We start from the raw sequence: 19334 nt of genomic DNA, 5'->3' as shown, positions 1-19334 counted from the left end.
CTAGAAGGATTGCATCATTGAAGATGCCATCATTGTTTATAGAATAAGCCGTGAAAACCAGCAAGCCCAAAACAGTAGATTCCTGCAGGAGAAAAATGTATCTAGAAGTTGTGTATGACTTCACAGAATTTACAACAGAGCCAATAAAGGAAATCATGAAGGAAATGGTAGATGTGGCAAAAAGGTGGGGGTGTGTAAAGGTTTTTAAGATACAGATCTTGGAGAAATTCAAGAGCTAATAGATGCCACACAAAAGGAATTAACAGAAGATGCCTTGATGCGGGTAAGCACATCTGAACCAGGCCAGATGATGAAGAAGAAGATGTGGATGAAGCAGTGCCAAGAAAACAGATTGACATTAGACAGTCTGGCAGAAGAATTCTAATTATTCAAGACTGCTTTTGACTTTTTATAGGGCATGGACCCTTCTATGATATGGGGACTGAAGCTAAAGCAAATGGTAGAAGGATTGTACTGTATAGAAACATTTTTAAAGAGATGAAAAAGCAAAACTGTCAGACATATTACAGTGTATTTCCATAAAGTTACACCAAGTTGGCTTGCCTCTTCTGCCTCCCTTTTCACCTTCACCTTTTCTGCTATCCCTGAGACACCAAGACCAACCCCTCCTCTTCCTCCTCCTCCTCAGCCTACTTATTGTGAAGAGTGAAAACAAGGATGAAGACATTTATGATGATCCACTTCCATTTAATGAATAGTAAATAATCATCATGCCATACAGTTAATAAACTTACCTGTTGTGTGTGTGTCTTCGTGTGAAAATCTAATAACTGTATGGCAAGAACTGTCTGAGACGTTTTTTGTCATCATCATCATTGCTTAAGTATTCATCGTGTAGAAAATCATGACAAGACTTATGTGGAAGTGGATAGCCTATCCTTACATAGGCATAAGGTGAGTGATATTTAATATAAAATTAATAATGTGTTTTCTTACTGTTTTGTAACTTTCAAAGAATTACTGTACAGTATGCTTCTCTGTCTCTTTGTAATTGGCGTATCTCTATATCTGCCTGTCATCACAGGTAAGTGGTTTTTAGAAAAAATGTGTTTCTAATATATTAATGAGTATGACTGTAATACTGTATGACATAAAAGTTATATGATTTATTCATTAGTGTATTTGCTAGTCCAGCGTGAAGCAATTGATCAGTTATACTAGGCTACTATAAAGCAGTCATATTGCTGCTTCATTACAGTGTGTAAATTGTTATATCTGTAAGTAAACATGAATTTTTTTTTTCACGATATCTTTTCACTTTTGATGTGTACTGTTAATAAGAGCACGTAACCTTTATAGTGTTTTATATTACTTAGGACAATATGGGTGTAGGTCCTGACAGATGATTCATTTTGTAAAAGGATGATGTAAATTTATGCTATCAACAAATACAGTACAGTACTATAAATTTATTTTCTTTTCCTTATGATTTTCTTAACATTTTCTTTTCTCTAGCTTTATTGTAAAAATATAGTTTATAATGCATATATCACAAAATATGTATTAATTGACTGTTAATGTTATTGATACAGCTTCTGGTCAACAGTAGGCTAGGCTGTATTAGTAGTTTTGGGGAGAGTCAAAAGTTAAATGCAGATTCTTGACTGTGCTGGGGTTTGGCTCTCAACTCCTGCTTTGTTCAAGGGTCAACTATAGTTACTTTTTCCAGAATTGTAAGTGGAATCATACATTATGTACTCTTTTTGGCCAGCTTTTTTCACTCACCATAATGGTTGTGAGGTTCATCATATTGTTCCAGTAGTTCATTCCTTTCTGTTGCTGAGTACTTTTCTATTATACTATTGATATAACACACTTTGTTGCCCATTCACCTGACCTTTGTTTTTTTTCAGATTTTGGTTATTGTGCATAGAAGTGCTTTGAAGATTTTTGTTTTAAAGATAATTATTTATTAGAGCAAGCATGTGCAAATGCATGAGAGAGTGGAGGTGAGGGGCAGAGGGAGAGGGAAGGGAAAGGGAAAGGGAGAGAATCTCAAGTAGACTCCTTGCTCAGCACAGAGCCTGATGTGGGGCTTGATCTCACAACCCTGAGATCATGACCTGAGATGAAATCAAGAGTCAGACGCTTAACATTACTGAGCCACCCAAGCGCCTCTGCTTTGAAGATTTTTTATTTTTAGATTTTAAAAAATTTATTCGTTTGAGAGAGAGCAAGCACAAGCAGGGGGAGAGGGAGAGGGAGAAGCCTACTGCCAGCTGAGCTAGGTGCCCAAAGTAGGGCTTCTTCATTCTAGGACCTGTAGATCATGACCTGAGTTGATGGCAGATGCTTAATCATTTGAGCCACTCGGGCACCCTTGCTTTGAAGTTTTTTTTTTAAGATTTTATTTATTTATTCATAGATACAGAGAAAGAGAGAGGCAGAGACACAGACAGAGGGAGAAACAGGCTCCATGCAGGGAGCCCGATGTGGGACTCGATCCCGGGTCCCCAGGATCACACCCCAGGCTGCAGGCGGCGCCAAACCGCTGTGCCACCGGGGCTGCCCGAAGATTTTTTTTTTTAAGATTTTATTCTTATTTATTCATGACAGACATACAGAGAGAGGCAGAGACACAGGCAGAGGAAGAAGTAGAGGAGAAGCAGGCTCCATTCAGGGAGCCTGATGTGGGACTCAATCCTGGGTCTCCAGGATCACATCTTGGGCTGAAGGCAGCGCCAAACCATTGGGCTACCGGGGCTGCCCACTTTGAAGATTTTTGAACATGGTTTTTACAGAGTCCTGCAGAATGAGTAGGATTTTTGCTTTTTTTTTTTTTGTTTTTTGAAGATTTTATTTATTTATTCATGAGAGACACAGAGAGAGAGAGGCAGGGACACAGGCAGAGGGACAAGCAGGTCCCATGCAGGGAGCCTGATGTGGGACTTGATCCCTGATCCCTGGGACTCTAGGACCACTCCCTGGGCCAAAGTCAGGCGCTAAACCGCCAAGCCACCCATGGATCCCCAGGATTCTTGGTTAAAAAAATCTTTGCCTGCCTCAAAGATTTTTGCTTTTGCTTTCTTTTTGAGCTTTATAGTTTTATATTTATTTCTTTGGTCAATCTCAAGTTATTTTTGTGGGTTGTATGAGGTACGGGTTGATGTTCTTTTTTTCTTTTCTTCTATTTAGATTTCTAGTAGGTCTAGCACTATTTTTTCAGACTTTTCCCCCTATGGATTTGTGTTGGCGCTTCTGCTGAAAATTCATTTGATCATAAACGTATGGGTCTGGTTTTGGATTCTCTATTCCATTGATCTCTGCTTCCTTTATCAGTATTACATTATCTTGATTATTGTAGATTTGTAAGCCTTGAAGTTTGATAGTATTTCAAAAAAATTTTTTTAAAGGCTTTGACTATAAGTTTTAAAATCAAGTTTCTGTATAAAAAGACTGGAATTTTTTTTTTTTAAAGACTGGAAATTTTGCTGAGAATTGAGTTGATGTGATTATGTGGTATTCTATTGGTTATATATATAATTAGGTCAATTTTATAAGTAGCTTATACACCATGTTTGTTTGTTGGGGTATTCAGTCTGTTGATAAAGTGTTGCAATTAATTTTATATTTGTCTTTGAGCACTTAATGCACCTGTGTCTGCAGGTGCATTTCTAAAGTCCTAGAAATGGAATGGTTTGAAAATTAGCATTTATAATTTTGATAGATATTGCTTAATTGTCCTGTATAGACATTGAATTATCTGCAGTAATGTGAGAGTATTTGTCACAAACCTTTGCCAGTACTGTGTTGTTAAACTTCCTGATCTTTGGCCAGTCTGATATGTGATAAATGGTTTTTTTGTTTTTTTTTGAAAAATGGTATTTTGTTTTAGTTCTAACTTCTATTATTCTGTTATTATCACACCAGCCATCTGTGGCTTTTTTTCCTGTGAATATATCATGGTGATTAGCTTTTGCTGTTTCTTGCCAGTGTATTTCTCGTTTTGTTCCTCAAACCTGGCTTCTGAATTTTCTGACAAGGCTTGAAAGTCTTTCTCATTCTGAAAATAAATATTAAAATCCTCCCATATTTTAATCTGTTTGCTATGTTTTTTTTTTTTAATCTTTATTTATTTATGATAGTCACACACAGAGAGAGAGAGAGAGAGGCAGAGACACAGGCAGAGGGAGAAGCAGGCTCCATGAACCGGGAGCCCGATGTGGGATTCGATCCCGGGTCTCTAGGATCGCGCCCTGGGCCAAAGGCGGCACTAAATCGCTGAGCCACCGAGCCGCCCACTTTTAATTAATTTTTAATGATTAAATTTTTCCTGGACATAACCTCACTCTTTTTTTTTTTTCAAGATTTTATTTATTTATTCATGATAGACATAGAGAGAGAGAGGCAGAGACACAGGCAGAGGGAGAAGCAGGCTCCATGCCGGGAGCCCGATGCGGGACTCTATCCCAGGACTTCAGGATCGTGCCCTGGGCCAAAAGCAGGCGCTAAACCACTGAGCCACCCAGGGATCCCCATAACCTCACTCTTAAACTAAAATTCCCCAGATGGTTATCTACTTGTCCTGACATCAACTGTTGAATAATCTTTTCTTCATTAATTTGAAAGTAATTAAGTTAATACCACCTTTATATTTATTAGCTTCCCTTTTGCACTGGGCCTATTTTTGGAGTTTCTGTTCTCTTCTGTTACTTTCTTGTCTGTTGATTTGTTGGAACTAAATTGTTAATTATTTTAACTAAGTGACACAAATCTACAGCCCATTACTTTTTAAGTTGATTTGTGTATGTGTTGTTGGTATAAACTGGTAAGTGATAACTTACTTGTATTATGTATTTCAGCTGATTGTTTATTTAAAGCTTTTGGTTTTGATTTTTAAATTTTTTATTTATACACCTTTATGAATTCACAGAGTAATAATTTTTGTGGGTTTTTTTCCTTGCAAATAATAATTTACATGTATAATATGTATGTGGTCAAGATTTACCCCCCTCTGTAGAAGCTTGAGGATCATCATTTTGTCCTCATGATACACTTTTTAACAGCTTTTGAAACACATCCATTGTACTAGGTGCTCTTGGCCCTTTCAGTCTGGAAGCTCATTTCTTTCAGTACTAGGAAAATTTCCTAAATCTTCATTTTCTTTTTTCATTTTTTTTTCTCTTTTCTAAAACCCCAATTACTGGACTCTTGAACCACTAAGGATGGTCTTTTAATTATCTTCTTTTGTCTCCTACTTACCATCTCTGTCTTTTTTGTTTGACTTTGTAGGAGATCTTCATACTATCGTCTTCTAATGCTTTTATTTTTTAAGATTTATTTTATTTTATTTTTATAAGGAGAGGGAGAAGTGGACTCTCTGCTGAGCAGGGATCGTGATGTGGAGATCAATCCCAGGACCCTGGGATCATGACCTGAGCCTAAGGCAGATGCTCAACTGACTGAGCCACCCAAGCGCCCCAAGATTTATTTTATTTTAGAGAGAGAGAGAGAGAGCACTTGTGCTTGCTTGCGAGCCCTCGGGGTAAGAGGGGGAGGGGCAGAGGGATGAGTCCTAAGCAGAGTCTGTGAGTGGGAGCCTGGTGTGGGGCTTGGTTTCACAACCCTTAGATCATGACCTGAGCCAAAACCAGGAATTGGATGTTTTACTGACTGTGTCATCCAGGCACCCAGGCCTCTTCTAATGCTTTTATTGACTTTTTCATTTCTTTTATATTATTTTTAATTTTTATGTGTTCCTTTTTTACTGTGAATGTTCTTGTATATTTGTTTCGTGAATAGATTAGCTTATTTTTAATTTTTGGTTTCATGTAGTTTCTGCCAAGCTATTGGTTTCCTGTTTTTTTTTTTTCTTCAAATTTTCCTCATGTATATCGTGATTCTTGTTTATTTGCTCAGAGTTACAAGTGAGACACTAAAAACTAATTTGGGAGTTTTGTGTGTTTGGATGGTAGATGGGCTGGTGGTTTCTTGACTATAGGGTGTGTGAGTGTGTGTGCACGAGCACAGGCACCCACAGGTGCATGCACACGCTTACTTACTATGGGGTCTATCAGTATGTTTTTAGATCTTTTACCTTTAGGCCTGTCAAATTCATTAAAAAACGCTCTTCTAGTTTCCTTCCAGGAAGATACAGGGTTGACTGCTTCCTCTAGAAGTTTCTTGAGTAGGCAAAGAGAACTTCAGTTGGAGGGAGTGGGTTTCAGCAATCAGTATGTGTATTCTTACTTATCCCCTCTTGTCAGCATGATACTGCTTCCCTTACCTGTCAGTCTTGAGCCCCTAGACTAAAGCACTTTTGTTATACTCTCTCCAGAGATTTATACTAGGGTCTTTGGAGTTGCAGGGGCAGTCTTCTGGGTGCTTGTAATTGGAATGGCAGTTTTGGAATCTTTCTGTTTTTTTTGAGTCCTGTTTTCATTCTCATGTCCTGTGGAGCCTAGAACTGGTAGTTCCTGAGTTTGGGGGATTCTGTGGTTCTCCATTTCCAGTTTAGGATTCAAGCTTTCTTGAGTCTAGAGGTTATGTAGCTTCCATATTTTTTATTTTTACCATTTACTCTTTTTTTTTTAATCCTTCAAGTTTATGGTTTTATCTTGTTTTAATCTATTGCTTTTTTAAAGTAGGTTTTACGTGAGAGTAAACGTGTGTGCTTAAATCTGCCCTTTAAACTGTGTATCAGTGTTTTCCTATGTACAAGTAGTTATGTGTACTTTTTTCCTCAAAATAGGATTTTACTTTACCAGTTTAACCATTATGTGTATGTATTATGAATTGTATTTTGTATTTAAAAAATTTTTTTCTATGACATAAAATGGATAGTTTACTTCAGGTTAGAAATACTAAAATTAAACGTATGTATATAGTAAATCCTGAGGACTAATGATGGGACAGCGTAAAATTGTGGAGTGTTGTGTTTAATGAGTGGTGAATGAGTCATTTGCATCTTTGTGCCTTTTAAACATTTTTAAAAACCTTTTTTATTTTTTTAGGTGCTGTGTAATGTGTTAAGAGGATACTTTAAGGAATGATTTTGCCAAATTTTCATGAGTTATGGTGGCTGAAAGATCAATTCTGTCTTGTGGGAAAAGAATTGTAAGTAACATCAAGGAATAAACTGATTTTTGGCTATTTTATGCTTTTTTTTAAATTTAAAGATTTATTTATTTGAGAGAGAGAGAGACGGAAAAAACACAAATGGGGAGGAGAGGGAGAAGCAAGCTCCCTGCTTGGCAGGGAGCCCAACGTGGGGCTAGATCCCAGGAGGCTGGGATCATGGCCCAAGCTGAAGCTAGATGCTTAACTTACTGAGCCACCCAGGCACCCCTCAACTATTCTATGCTTATATAAAATAAGTTATTGATTGTTCATAAGGATGTAATTGGGATACTCTATTCTGTTAGCCTTAAATATACAGACTAAATAAAAAGGAGAGGTCGGGTTTATATAAATAAGATTATTTTTTTTTTTTTTTTTTTTTAGATTATTTTTATATAGTATTGCATCGCCATATTTCTTGGATTGTACAAAATTTAATTTTAATTTTTTTTAATTTTTCAGAAATGGCAGCACAAAAGGAAATCTCTATTAATAGAGTATTTTATTAAACGAAAGAGGTTAGATAAGAACTTTAAACTAACAGTCTCAGCAAACAAGGAAAGAAACCTGTTAGCTGTAAGACATGTTTCAAATGAATCGAAGTCCAGTAACTGTAGACTTCAGAAGAAAAAAGTTTTCAAAATCTTTGTCAAAACAGGTCAGTGATAAATAACTCCTCCAGTAATAGGGCTAGGCCTGAAAACCATCATTAATTGAAAAATTAACAAAACAGATCGAACCTGAATTAAGTTTTTTTTTCATAAAAAGCTTTAGAAATATCAAATTAGAATTAAATTTTCCTCAAATTTCTATTGCCTTGTCCAGAAGTAAAGCAAGTATCTTTCAGGCTTCATACCAGCTTTTCTCATGTCCTAGGGATGACCGAAACCTTACTTGAAGCAAACTAGTATTTTTGTTGAAAATGTACATCAGTCTCAAAGTTGATTTTTAAGACCTCCTCAATAATAATAATACTAGACCTTCAGCATTCACACCTACCAGGACACGAAAATCCTCTCAAAAGCTACTCAGAAAAGGAGGACTTTACTCAGGAATGATGTCCATTCAGGAGAAATCAAAAGAAAATTCCTCCAGTGTTATTAAAAAAAGTGAAGATAAGAATTTAGAGACACAAATTCAAGGTTCTCAATCAAATCTGGCAAAAAAATCAGGTCCAAAGGAAACTGTAAAATCACTGGTTAAATCTTCTAGTGAAAGTAAAATAAATCAGCCTGAATTAGGAACATGCATGAGTACAAGGTCAGCAAAAGCTGCATCCAGTGATAAAAAAGCTAGTAAATCCAGTAGTAAAAATATGGTGACTGTGAAGGGACATTCACAACAAGAATCTACAAAAAAAAAGAAGAAATTACCTCAGAAAAATTCAGTGCATGGAACTTCTAAATCAAATGAACAACTTAATCGGAGATCACAAAGACTACAACAGTTAACAGAAGTTTCAACAAGGTCTCTGCGCAATAGAGAAATTCAAGGTCAAGTTCAAGCAGTTAAACAGACTTTGCCACCAAGAAAAGAGCACTGTAACAATTCTCAAAGTAAATCTAATAAAGTTAAAACAAGTCAAAAACATGTGAAAAGAAAAGTACCAGAAATAAAGTCTGATTCTAAAGAGGATGAACATCTAGTAACTAATGAAGTAATAAATTCCCCCAAGGGAAAAAAACGCAAAGTAGAGCATCAAACAGCTTATACTTGTAGTTCTCAGTGTATAAAAGGATCTGAAAAGTATCTTCAGAAGAATGTTAAGAAAGAGGAAACAAAATCTGTGCCTGTAACTTCTGAGATAAAAAGTTCAAAAATGATTACTTCAGCGGTCTCTAAAAAGAATGAGGTAAAGAAATCAGTTCATACGCAAGTAAATACTAGTGCAAAATCCCAAAAAAGTCCACAGCCATCAGTGCCTGAACAAAGTGTAGATAATGAGCTGGAGCAAGCGGGAAGGAGCAAACGAGGTAGCATTCTTCAGCTTTGTGAAGAAATTGCTGGTGAGATTGAGTCAGATACTGTAGAGGTAAAAAAGGAATCTTCACAAATGGAAAGTGTAAAGGAAGAGAAGCCTACAGAAATAAAATTGGAAGAGACTGATAATGAAAGACAAATACTTCATCAGAAGGAAACAAATCAGGATGTTCATTGTAATCGTTTCTTCCCCAGTAGGAAAACAAAGCCTGTGAAATGTATACTAAATGGAATAAACAGCTCAACTAAAAAGAACTCCAATTGGACTAAAATTAAACTCTCAAAGTTTAACTCTGTGCAGCAAAATAAGTTGGACTCTCAAGTTTCCCCTAAATTGGGCTTAATACGAACCAGTTTTTCACTACCAGCCTTAGAAATGCATCATCCAGCCACTCAAAGTACATTTTTAGGAACAAAACCACATAATGATAAAAATATAGCTTGCCAGCAGGAAGAAATGAAAGAAATTAATTCTGAAGAAGTTAAAACTAATGATGTTACAGTTGAAGTTAATAAAACCACAAAAAGTGCTCCTGAAAATTGCCATTTGGATAATCAGATAAAACCACCTCCTGACCCACCATTGGATAACCAGATGAAAGAGTCTTTTGAATCAACACCAGATAAGGTAATTTATTTTCATTATGTGCAATAGAGGTACATGAATACTTTCTATTAAATAAATTTTTACAGCATATTTTAGCGTAAAAATCAAGTCATAAAAAACAGTCATTTGTTAAGGTAGCCTATTCAATTGTTAGTGTTGTATTCAGTCTTGTAGTGAGTGATAGAACTTACTGATTCCTTTAGATGTCTGGCATTTTATATAAATGCTTCCAATTTCTTATTTTTACCTTTTGTTTTTTTTTTAATGTGAACTGTAAACCTGTTGAATTCTAGCTTTTCTTTTTCTTTAAAAATTTTTTTTTGAGTATAATTGACACACAGTGTTATATTAGTTTCTGGTGTACAGCATCTCTGTATGTTATGCTTTGCTCACCACAAGTATAGCTATCATCTATTACCATATAATGCTATTATAATACCATTGACTATATTCTCTATGGTCTTCCTTTTATTCCCATCACTTCTTTTTTTTTTTTTTTTAAAGATTTTATTTATTCATGAGAGACACACAGAGACAGAGAAAGGTAGAGACATAGGCAGAGGGAGAAGCAGGCTCCACTCAGGGAGCCCAACGTGAGACTCGATCCCGGGACCCCAGGATCACACCCTGGGCCGAAGAGTGGCGCTAAAACCGCTGAACCACCCAGGCATCCCTCCCATAACTTACTCATTCCATGACTGGGAAACCCTGTATCTCTCACCCCTTTCACTCATTTTGCCCATTCATTTACCCCTAAACTTTTCTTTAACACACTGATTTGCTTTTTCTTTTAATTGTAACCATAGAAACTATGTTTCATAGTGACTAAAATAAAGGAATTAAAGTTGGGCCTTATTCTGACCAAATTGTTAAAATTAATTTCACCTTGGCACAAATCAACCCACTTTTTTCCACCTGATAAAATTTAAAAATTAAACATTTCTATTTAGCAGGAATGCTTAAACTTAACTTAAAACTTAAAAGTTTGACTTGTGTAACCATTTTGAATAGTTGGGTAAATAAAATGGCTGAAAGATGTAAATAATTCAGTTTTAGTTTAAATAAGATTGTAGTGGCCAATAATTTTTAAAATGGGAAAGTAAATTGAAAAACAATATCTAAAAGTAAATGGAATCTAATAGCTAGAAGAAACTTTAATGATTATATGAGGAAGTAGTTGGAAACTAAAAGCACCTGTGCCAATTCTTTTCAAGTTAAATCATAGGCAAAATTCCAGTATATAAACCCATAAGCAAAAATTTTTTTTGCATAGAACATGAAGCTCTATAATACAGATTTGAAAGACTTCACTAATTTGTTTCAGTTGTTTTGTAATGAGAAAACCGAGTGCATTAGAGGAATGTGATGTAGGTCACATGTTTGGGAGCACAAATAGCATTGAATTTTCAAGTATTCTGATTCTCAGGTCAGTATTTTTTCTATAGTTACATACTTTGAACATGAGAGCATTTGAGAAAAAAATCATTGTGAGAAGAGAAAAAGTCAGGTCATCTTAAAGTTTTGGTAATGATTTAAAGTTCTCTTTAGAGATATTTTGTTCTAGGAGCAAATTTGAATGAGTGAGGAGTCTGGGCTTTATGCCAGAAGCCATGAAAATAGATCATTGTCTCTTCCAGTGGAGTACAAATCAAATTAAAGGGAACAGATACCATATGGTACTCTTAGATTTTATTTTCTGAACAAATGGAAATGAAAGCATCAATTAGAAGATAATTATTCAAATAGTGATAGTAATTAGAAGTAGTGAGTGGTAGTGTGAATAACAAGTGTTCCTTCCATCAGAGATGGAGTGGCTTTCTATTCAGGGTATGTTTTGTCAGCAGATTGATAGCTATACTCCAGGTGTTAGCTGCAGAGTTTATCTTGTACTCCTTGCTGCATAAATGCCTGTCAAAACTCAGTTTGTGAAATAAGTCATGGGGAAAAAAAAGGCATAGCATAGGGAATATAGTTAGTGATATTGTAGTAGCATTGTATGATGACAGATGGTAGCTATCCTTGTGAGCATAACATAATGTATAGGGAGATGTTGAATCACTATGTTGTACAGCTGAAATTAATGTAACATTGCTAAAATAAAAAAAATAAAAAGAAACCTCAGTTTGTGGAGAATTATATTGAAGAATAAGAATTGTAACTCTGGACTACTCTACTAGAATAGAGATGCTTGCTTAATTAGATCACATTATTTCGACCTCTAATATTGCTTTTACTGTAATGTGCTTTGGATTTGTGTAGTCCCTCTCTCTTGAGGTATATTGTGAGAAACCATCCTATGAAACTTTTGCTAAAAATTTTATTTATGTTTGTAAATTCTTGAAAATTTCAAACATTCAGAATACTACAGAAACTAACATTACACTGTGTCTACCACCCCAATTTGACAAAAACTAACATTTTATTGAATTCAGGTCTTTTGAAATAAGAAAAGTACGTTACAGGTAAAGGAAAAGGCTATGTCTCATCTTTCTATTCACCTTTCTTCCCAGAGTTAAACATGTTTGTGAAGTTGGTGGGCATCTTTTCTTTATTTTTATGATCTCACTGTGTATGTGTGTATATATCCACAAAGAATACTTAGCACTGTTTGTATTTTAAATTTGTCTTATATGTATGTTTAATGTTATAATGTCTTAAGTGTTTAAAAGTTAAATGCTAACATAGTTGGTGTATATGTGTATGTGTATAGTTTTTTGCTACTTGGTTTTGTGCAGTCAACATTTGATAATAATATGTGGGTATCTTAATAGCTCTACATGAGTATACCACAGTTTATGTTTTCCTCTTCTAAAGCCCTTTTAGGTTGATTCTATTCTTTTCACCAATACTTTTAATGTGATCACTTCCACGGAATGATCAGAGAATATGGTAACCATGCCAATTCAAGACACAGTTGTGCCTGCTGTGTCCAAGACATTGTTGCTAGGGCTACAGAAGAGGAAATGTTTCCTGTCTTCAAGGAATTGACATTGTAACAGTCACTTAAGAGATTTCTCTTCATGTTATAAGCACTAAGAATTGAGGTAGCTTAGTTCAATCATCATAATAGCTTTTGGCTAATGACATAATAGGCCTTTGGTGAACACAGCCTCTTTGTTAGAGGAGAGCTTCATAGAAATTGTCCCCACAGTCTGCACTGTAGTTTCTGTTATTACCTACATATTACAGGTGAAGAGATCGAGGCTTAGAAATTAAAGTAATTTATCTGAGTGACATATAAGTGGTAGAGCTAGGATTTAAACTGAGATTGGCTTCAGTGTTTTAACAGGGTTATACTTGGGGAGGAAGGAAAATATAAAAATAAACCTTACATCATGAAATCTTTTCCTATGGCTGCCTGTAATTTTTATGTCAGTTTCGGCAGTACAGAGAAATGATCATGGTTGATAAGGCTATAAGCATTTGGTAGGCTTCTTTAAATTATTTGAACTTCATGAATTTTAAAGCCTAATTATTTTATGATTTGTTTTTTTAAGTTGGAAACTTACTAAATTCCTCCCTATTTAATGGAGATTAGTTAGTAATTTGTCATGGTTCTTGTTTTTAATTATTCTGCTTTTTCAATGACAAAAATTGTTCACTTTTCCAAAAATACTCAAAAATAATGTTATGTGTTGGGTGTAATAATCACAATACAGATAGAGCCAACGTTGATAGAGTTTGGAGTATTTTCTTTTGGTAGTTATTGAGTATCAGCTTTGACAGTGTTTTGATTTAGGGGATTTGGTAAATACAAAGATAAATATAATATGATCTTTGTTCTTAAGAGTTACAGAAGATGAATAAAAAATAATTGATAATAGTGATAAGGACATGAAAGAGGTAGAGGTGAAATAGATGGAGAATTATTCACAAATTGGAAAAAAGGCATGGAGAAACTTGTAGAAGGCTTCGTGGAAGAGGTTAATATTTAAATAATGAGTTTAGTTGATGCAGGGGAAAGGTTCTAGGTTGGCACTATCCAGTAGAAATGTAATAAGAACTGCATATATTACTTAAGATTTTCTGGTAGCCAGCTTAAAAGAACACACTGGTAAAACTAATATATATTTTTAACTGTCATATAAAAATACTATCATTTCAGCATGTAATTAATTTTAAAAATTGACCCATTTTACTTTTTTTTGTAGTAAGTCTTAAAAATCTGGTGAATGATTGACAGTTACAAAATAATCTCAAATGAGTCATATGACATTTTAAGTGCTCTATAGTCATATGAGGTGTGGCTGCTGTATTGGACAGTGCAGATTTACATAGATGAAACAGAAAAATTGTAGAGCTAGGCAGATACAGAATATGTCTATGAGATTTACAAGATGGCATGAAGGGAAATAATGGGAACCGATGCTGAAGGAGGGTAGCTGTGGGGAAATCAAGAGACTTTTAAGGCATATGAGTTTGAATTACTCCAACTAGAAAGTATTATCTTAAATTTTCTTGGTATGCTTAAATTCACTGAAAGTGTGTTAGGATGAGTTTCAAAGGTTGATATGAAGGCAAATATTAACATTTTGGATTTTATATATTCAGGATTTCAGTCTTTGTTTGGAATCCAAGCTTGAAAGCAGTCCAGTGGGAAATATCTCTACTGTTTCAGCTTTGCTCGGTCAAGCAAAAATTGATACAGGAGAGAATAAATTTCCAGGTAACACTTTGAAAATATTATTTGGGTTTCTCAGTGTTAGAGATCTTTTTGTCAGTATAATAGGAAACGATACTGACTGAAGAACTCTTGGGTATGTTTTTCAAATGTTTTGATTATCACCATTCTTTTTTTATTTTTCCTTCCTTTACTATCATTATTTGTAGGATAGAATTACTTCTCTTTCTTGTTTAAATTACTTAAGTACAACAACAACAAAAATGGCCTGGATGACCAATAAGATTAGGTCCAAAATAGAAACAAAGCACATTAGCCAAATGTCAACTAACTTTGGACAACTACTTTTCCTTTAGAAAATCCATTGTTTCTTTTTAAAAATATTTATTCATGACAGAAACAGAGAGAGAGGCAGAGACACAGGAAGAAGGAGAAGCAGGCTCCCCTCAGGGAGTCCTATGTAGGACTCCATCCCTGGACCCCGGGATCATGACCTGAGCCCGAAGGCAGAAGCTCAACTGCTGAGCCACCCAGGGGGTCCCTTTTTCTTTGTTCTGTTTCTTAAATTCCTACATATGAGTAAAGTCCCATGGTATTATCTTTCTCTGGCTGACTTATTTCACTTATCATTACACCCTCTGGATCCATCCATGTTGCAACTGGCAAGATTCATTTTTATGGCTAAGTAATATTCCATCGTATGTATATGTATATGTCACACGTCTTTTTTATCCATTCATCTACCAATGGACACTTGGATTGCTTCCATAATTTGACTATTTTAAATAATGCTGCAATAAACTTTGGGGTACATATATCTTTTTGAATTACTGTTTTTATATTCTTTGGGTAAATACCCAGCAGTGGAATTGGTGGATCATACAGTAATTCTATTTTTAATTTTTTGAGGAACCTCCATACTATTTCCCACAGTAGCTGTACCAATTTGCATTCCCACCAGTACTGCAAGAGGGTTCCTTTTCCTCCACATCCTCACCAACACTGTTTCTTGTGAGACTACAATTTTTTTTAAAACAAAGAAATGCTCCCATTTATTTCCATTTAGGGATTGTATAATTATATAGGGATTTACACAGTTTCCTTTACTGTTCAGAACTAGTGATTGGTAAAACTAGAAGCAAACTTAGTCTACCATTGGATCCCTTTGTGGCTCAGTAGAGCATTTTCTCCCACTTCTCTGAAGAATAATTTCTAGAAAGGGGCTTTAGTTGTATCAAATGGTTTTTGTTAAAAATAAAACATGTAGAGCATTGTTCTCCTTTTTTTTTTTTTTTTGGTAATGATTTTTAACTATTAGAGATTGAAAAGTAGTACAAAGCTTAATGTGTAACTCATTTTCTTAATTACAGGTTCAGCTCCCAAACAGCATACTATACTCAGTAATCAAGCATCTAAGACCAGTGATAACAGGTAAGACATTAATTTAATGCAAGAGTAAATATGAGAACTGTTAAAAGATCAACTGAGGCTTTTACAATTTTTATTTGAACAGAAATCAATTCAAATTGGATAGTATCCAGTTTCACAGATCAGGAGCTCCAAAGAACTATAACATGAAATACTTTTTTTTTTTTAAGATTTTATTTATTTATTCATCAGACACACGGAGAGAGAGGGGCAGAGACACAGGCAGAGGGAGAAGCAGGCTCCACACAGGGAGCCCGACGTGGGACTCGATCCCAGGAGTCCAAGATCACACCCTGGGCCAAAGGCAGACCCTAAACTGCTGAGCCACCTAAGGATCCTTGTAACATTAAAGACTTTATTATAAGCAAAAAGGAATGGGAATGAGGAAGTTATAACTGGCAAAAAAGTGGGTTGATTATTGCAAAGTTACTTTCTTTTAGAAGAGATGGCAGAGGTCTTTTCAGTTAAATTACCTAACTCTAGTGCTAATTAGATGATTCCTGACTGACTGGTTTAAGGTTCCATTTCTGGAAGAACTAAAACTAAGCCTCAGTTTGGTAATGTGGGGCTTAGCATAAACAACTCCATATTGGACCTTTTGTCTTATTTTTAAAAGAACTTAAGGATTTTATACTTAAACCTTTCAAGTTTGGGGTATTTTTCCCTAAAAATAGTAATCCTCAGTTTTTCATGTAGAAAGAACATGATATTTACAAGTTCTGTTTTCATTTTACTTTTTTTTTTTTTAAAGATTTTATTTATTTATTCGTGAGAGACAGAGAGAGAGAGAGAGAGAGGGAGAGACACAGGTAAAGGGAGAAACAGGCTCCATGCAGGAAGCCCGATGTGGGACTGGGTCCTGGGTTCCCAGGATCACACCCTGGGCTAAAGGCGGCACCAAACCGCTGAGCCACCCGGGGCTGTCCAGCAGCTCATTTTACTTTTTTGTGCCTGTACCTGTGTTTTTTGGCTTTGGGTTTTTTGTTGTTGTTGTTGTTTTGTTTTTTTGGTTAGTTTTGTTGTACTTATGTCACTATGGGCATCTTTTCTACCTTAACTATTTCATCTTTTTAATCTGTATTAAGTTTCATTTTGTGAATAGTCCATTGTTTATTTTTTATTTTTATTTATTTTTTAAAGATCTTATTTATTCATGAGAGACACAGAAAGAGAGAGGCAGAGACATAGGCAGAGGGAGAAGCAGGCTCCATGCAAGGAACCCAGTGAGGGACTTGATCCTGGATCCTGGGACCAGGCCCTGAGCCAAAGGCAGACACTCAACCACTTAGCCACCCAGGTGTCCCATCCATTGTTTAACAGTTCTCCACTCTCTAGACATTTTGGTTGTTTCTCGTTAGTTTCTGTCCAAAAAAAAGTTCTATAATAAATATGTTATCTTTGTCTATTTGTATTTACTATATTTAGGATAAATTTATAGCTGTATAACTTAGCCTGCATTGCCATACTTTCCTCCAATGTGTGTCATTTTATATTTCCAGCAACAGTGGTTTGAGAATGCATCTTTCTGCAAACTCCTTGAAGTACTGGGTGTTATCAACATGTAAAAGTGTTTTATTTTTTTAAAGATTTTTAATTAATTAATTAATTTATTTATTTAGAGAGAGAGAGAGAGAGAGGCAGAGACACAGAGACACAGGCAGAGGCAGAAGCAGGCTCCATGCAGGGAGCCTGACGCGGGACTTGATCCCGGGTCTCCAGGATCACACCCCGGGCTGCAGGCAGCAGTAAACCGCTGTGCCACTGGTGCTGCCCTGTTTTAAGTGTTTCAAAAGCATTCCATTCTGTCTTTAATGTCAGAATAAAATTAAATCTGACTTATTTTGCTTTACAGATTACTGAAAACCCTATTTTTTTTTTAAAGAATTTTATTTATTCATGAGAGACACAGAGAGGCAGAGACATAAGCAGAGGGAGAAGCAGGCCCTGTGGGGAGCCTGATACTAGACTAGATCTCAGGACCCCAGGATCATGACCGGAGCTCAAAGCAGACGCTCAGCCACTAAGCCACCCAGGCGCCCCCGCAAAAACAATATTTAGGACAAACTGTAGTGAGTCAGATGGCTAAAACTATCCAAAAAATTTAAAACTTACTCAAACTATAGTAGGTATAGCATTTTTTTTTAAAGATTTATTTATTTATTTATGAGAGAGAGAGAGAGAGAGAGAGGCAGGGACACAGGAGGAGGGAGAAGCAGGCTTCGTGCCTGGAGCCTGATGTGGGACTCGATCCCGGGACTCCAGGATCGCGCCCTGGGCCAAAGGCAGGTGCTAAACCGCTGAGCCACCTAGGGATCCCCCAATTTTTTGTTTATTTTGTTGAAAATAATTTTCTTAGGTTTTCTCCCTTTTATTTTTAAAAGGTTATTTTTCCCCTCTTGGAGTGAAATGTGTTGTATAGAAAAAGTTTTCTTTTTTTCCCCACTTTAGTACTTTGAAGTGGTACAGTTCTATGACAGTGCGGTGTTTTGTTTTGTTTTGCTTTTTTAAGGGAGACACCACCAAATCATTCGTGGCCTAAGTGTAATTCCCATTTGGAGATAACAATTCCAAAGGTTTTGAAACTAAAAGAAGCAGAGAAAGTTGATGAAAAACAGTTGATCATAGTAAGTATCCAACTTGACTTTTTTGGTGAAGGATTATTATAATCATCTTATTTATGCATATCGTTAAAAAATAAGTTCAACCTTTTTTTTTTTTCAAAGAGCCTTTTTTTCACCATAAATCATTATGGAAATACTTCTGTTATCATTACAAATAGCCCTCTGGCTCCTCAATAGGGAGTCTTTCCTATCACAAATAAAAACTCAAATTTCCATACTTTCAGTTTTGTTTGTAACAGATGGGTACTTTATTTTACATAGGAAAATTTAATGTAATTCCAATCAGCATTATCAGTAGGAGTTTTCTGGAGTACATTACTCATTCTACCTTTAATATAGGGGAATAATTTTGTAAGAGTTGTCTGGAAATATTTGAGAAAAATTAATCAGGAAAAGTTTCATCAGATTTAATGTTTCTGGGGCTTTTTGTTTTGTTTTTAAAAAGATTTTATTTACTTACTCATGAGAGACATAGAGGCAGGCTTCATGCAGGGAGCCCGATGCGGGACTTGATCCTGGGACTCCAGGATCATGTCCTGGGCGGAAGGCAGACACTGCTGAGCCACTCAGGCGTCTTGTGTTTCTGTTGTTAAATCAATATGAAAGTGAAGCAGAATTAGACTAGTAGAATCTAGAGCTGTACTGTCCAACATGGTAGCCACATGTGGCCATTTAGTATTTTAAATGACCTCATCAGAACTGTTATACACTATTAGTCTAAGTGTATTTACTACATGTAAGGACTAGCACAAAAAAGAGAATGTAAGGTATTTCATGAATAATTTTTTTTTCTATTTAGTACATGTTGAAATGATAACATTTGGGATGTTTTGTTGAATAAAATATTAAAATTAATTTCATATGTTTGTGCTTTAACATGCCTTAACATGGCTACTAGAAAATTTAAAATTACATTTGGGGATCAAATTTCTATTCAGTTCTGGTGAAGAGTTGATGATAATGATCATAATAGCAGCTAATACTTTTTGAGTACATT

The 19334-nt window shown here is 35.5% G+C and overlaps 1 protein-coding gene across 9 annotated transcripts in view; it reads left to right on the top strand.

The window, feature by feature from the left end:
* Positions 1–19334, top strand: part of ESCO1 (establishment of sister chromatid cohesion N-acetyltransferase 1) — a 73156-nt gene that overhangs the window by 18241 nt on the left and 35581 nt on the right. For 6 of the 9 annotated variants that reach the window (XR_013381250.1, XR_013381251.1, XM_077900228.1 and 3 more), the window contains exons 3-8: positions 650–915; positions 6975–7077; positions 7543–9688; positions 14219–14333; positions 15659–15719; positions 18226–18340. Coding sequence is in view for 5 of the 9 variants with exons in the window: in XM_077900228.1 (XP_077756354.1) it covers positions 8135–9688; positions 14219–14333; positions 15659–15719; positions 18226–18340 (1845 nt within the window). In the remaining 4 variants the exon portion in view is untranslated. The remainder of the gene's footprint in view (positions 1–649; positions 916–6974; positions 7078–7542; positions 9689–14218; positions 14334–15658; positions 15720–18225; positions 18341–19334) is intronic. The other 3 variants (XM_077900230.1, XM_077900232.1, XM_077900227.1) reach the window with 2 other exon arrangements.

The sequence above is a fragment of the Canis aureus genome, chromosome 6, assembly GCF_053574225.1.
Source record: "Canis aureus isolate CA01 chromosome 6, VMU_Caureus_v.1.0, whole genome shotgun sequence".
Classification (NCBI taxonomy): Eukaryota; Metazoa; Chordata; class Mammalia; order Carnivora; family Canidae; genus Canis; species Canis aureus.
This window is presented reverse-complemented; position numbering and strand designations above follow the sequence as displayed.